The sequence below is a fragment of the Propithecus coquereli genome, unplaced genomic scaffold (assembly GCF_000956105.1).
Source record: "Propithecus coquereli isolate 6110/MARCELLA unplaced genomic scaffold, Pcoq_1.0 Scaffold64, whole genome shotgun sequence".
In the NCBI taxonomy this organism is placed as follows: Eukaryota; Metazoa; Chordata; class Mammalia; order Primates; family Indriidae; genus Propithecus; species Propithecus coquereli.
The window spans coordinates 5,627,492-5,629,658 of NW_012152396.1; the positions used below are offsets into that span (position 1 = coordinate 5,627,492).

Sequence of the window (2,167 nt, forward strand, 5' to 3'; positions counted from 1 at the left end):
ATCTACCCTAATTTTCTACTTTAGCTGCCTACAAAGCACTTCATATAAAATATATTTTATATCCCAAAGGTAAAATTTAAAATAGCCACAAAATAGTTGATTGCCAAATTAAACTATTATTGCAAAAAGAGGTATGAAGAAATTGTTTAGAATAATGGACATGTTCTATATCTTGACTGTGTTGACGGTATTAATAACATAGATATATTTATCAAAACTCATTGAATGAGACACTTAAATACATTTTACCGGATGTAAATATATCCCAATAAAGTTGATTTTTAAAACTGTTATTGGCCAGATACATTAGAAGTAATCAGAAAACAACATTTTACATACAGTACCTGCAAATTCCACAGTTTTCACAATGATACTGCTTCTTATCTTTGTCAAACAGGTGGCATATACTGCAATAATATTCTCCAAACAATGTGCTACATTCTTCACAAGTCTGTTGGGCCTAAAAAAGACACATAATTAAAAATTGGAATAAATTAACCATAATATTTTGAGTTACTATTTGAATATCTAGAATTTATGTTAAAGTATATGCAGTTTTATTTTTACAAGTTTTAAAACATCTAAATCAAAGATATTGCTTACTGTAAGAGTTAAGTCTTATTCGCAATATTTTCGATTAAATTTTTTTCAAAGCACCTTAATAAAGCTTTTAAAAAGAAAGGAAATAGAAATATGTCATAAAATCTTACATGCTGAATTTTTTCACAGTTTATACACTGCACTTCCTTTACTTTAAAGCGATCTAGCTGATGATCCTCATTGTTATCATGACACAAGCGGCAAGTATAAAGCTTGTCACAGCAAGGCGCCTAACACACAGCAGAGAAAAAGAGAGATGATAAGTAAGAGAGGACAAGTTTGCAACGCAAAAAGAAAATTTCTTCCTCCTCCTGGAACCCAATGATTACAACCAATAGATCAGTTGCTAAACTGATCCTAAAAATAACATTTCAGTGTTTCTTGGCATATTTTATGTTAACTTTTCCCTTAAACATCTATGTCTGTATGAAGTTGAATACAACTTTAATACAAAAGAATTATGAAGGATGGAAATCCCTAAACTGAAAAACTAATCCCACAACACCCTAATCTCATTCTAAACAGCAGACAGGCAACCTCTACTTAGACATTTTCAGATAAATTTATTTACATACTTCAATCCCTAAACAAATATTATAAAGATTATATTTTTATTTCAGTAGTCTTTATTGATCAACTATACACCTATTATTGCAGAGGGTGCAACAAATCTAAGAAATAGCCCTTGTTTTCAAGAATGGCAAAGACACTTATCCACCAAAATCTAGTCTCTCCTTCCTGGGCACATGACTGCCCAGCTACACCAGAGTTGGATCATTCAGATGGTCATATGCCCTAAAATGTAACAAAATAATACAACAGAAAAAACTTGTCCCTGGAGTGACCACATGGAACAAAGCTTCATCACCAATCTGGATCACTCACCTTAGAACTGTTAAACAGGAAGAAATAAACAATGTTTTCTTAAAATCACATTACTGTTGGGTCTCTTCATTATAGCAACTTTACCTTACCCTTACTAGTATATCAGAGATTTGGAGGCCAGTGACCTAACCCAATACTTTCCAGTGCACTGTGACCTTGCAGATCCACCGATTGGTGAAGGCTTTCTATGCCATGACTTAGCATAACATAGTTCATTCTTTAAAGATTTTTACACTTACGTGGCTTCCTTTCTCTCCAACATCACTCTTACCCTAAATCTTAGTGATCTGTATACCCACAACGATAATCCTTCCAATAACCTGAACTCTCAGTTCCTTGACTTTCTCATGTCCAATGGCCTTGTCCTCCAACCTTCATCGGCCACATACTCACAGTCATACCACGTAACAGTGGTTCTGAAACAGTTTGGTCTCATTTACACTCTTCAAAATTACTGAGATCCCAAAGAGCTTACGTTTTGTGGATTCTATCTATTGACATATACCACATCACAAATTAAAATAGGGTTTTTTAATAGGAGGAGTTAGAGATGAGGCTTGATGCTAGAAGAGCCCTCAACTGGGTAAGTCACTTCATTTATTGGAGCCTCAGTTTCTCCATCATGAACATTAGAAAATCAAAACAAAATATCAAATGCTTCATGAATTTGCATGTCATCCTT

The 2,167-nt window shown here is 33.6% G+C and overlaps 1 protein-coding gene across 1 annotated transcript in view; it reads right to left on the reverse strand.

Annotated features, from left to right (window-relative positions):
* RCHY1 (ring finger and CHY zinc finger domain containing 1, E3 ubiquitin protein ligase) overlaps positions 1-1,884 on the reverse strand; it is a 22,662-nt gene extending 20,778 nt beyond the window's left edge. The window contains exons 1-3 of the mRNA XM_012659845.1: positions 1,879-1,884; positions 711-830; positions 345-460 (exon numbers count right to left, since the gene is read on the reverse strand). Coding sequence (XP_012515299.1) covers positions 345-460; positions 711-830; positions 1,879-1,884 — 242 coding nt within the window. The remainder of the gene's footprint in view (positions 1-344; positions 461-710; positions 831-1,878) is intronic.
* Positions 1,885-2,167: the final 283 nt, after the last annotated feature.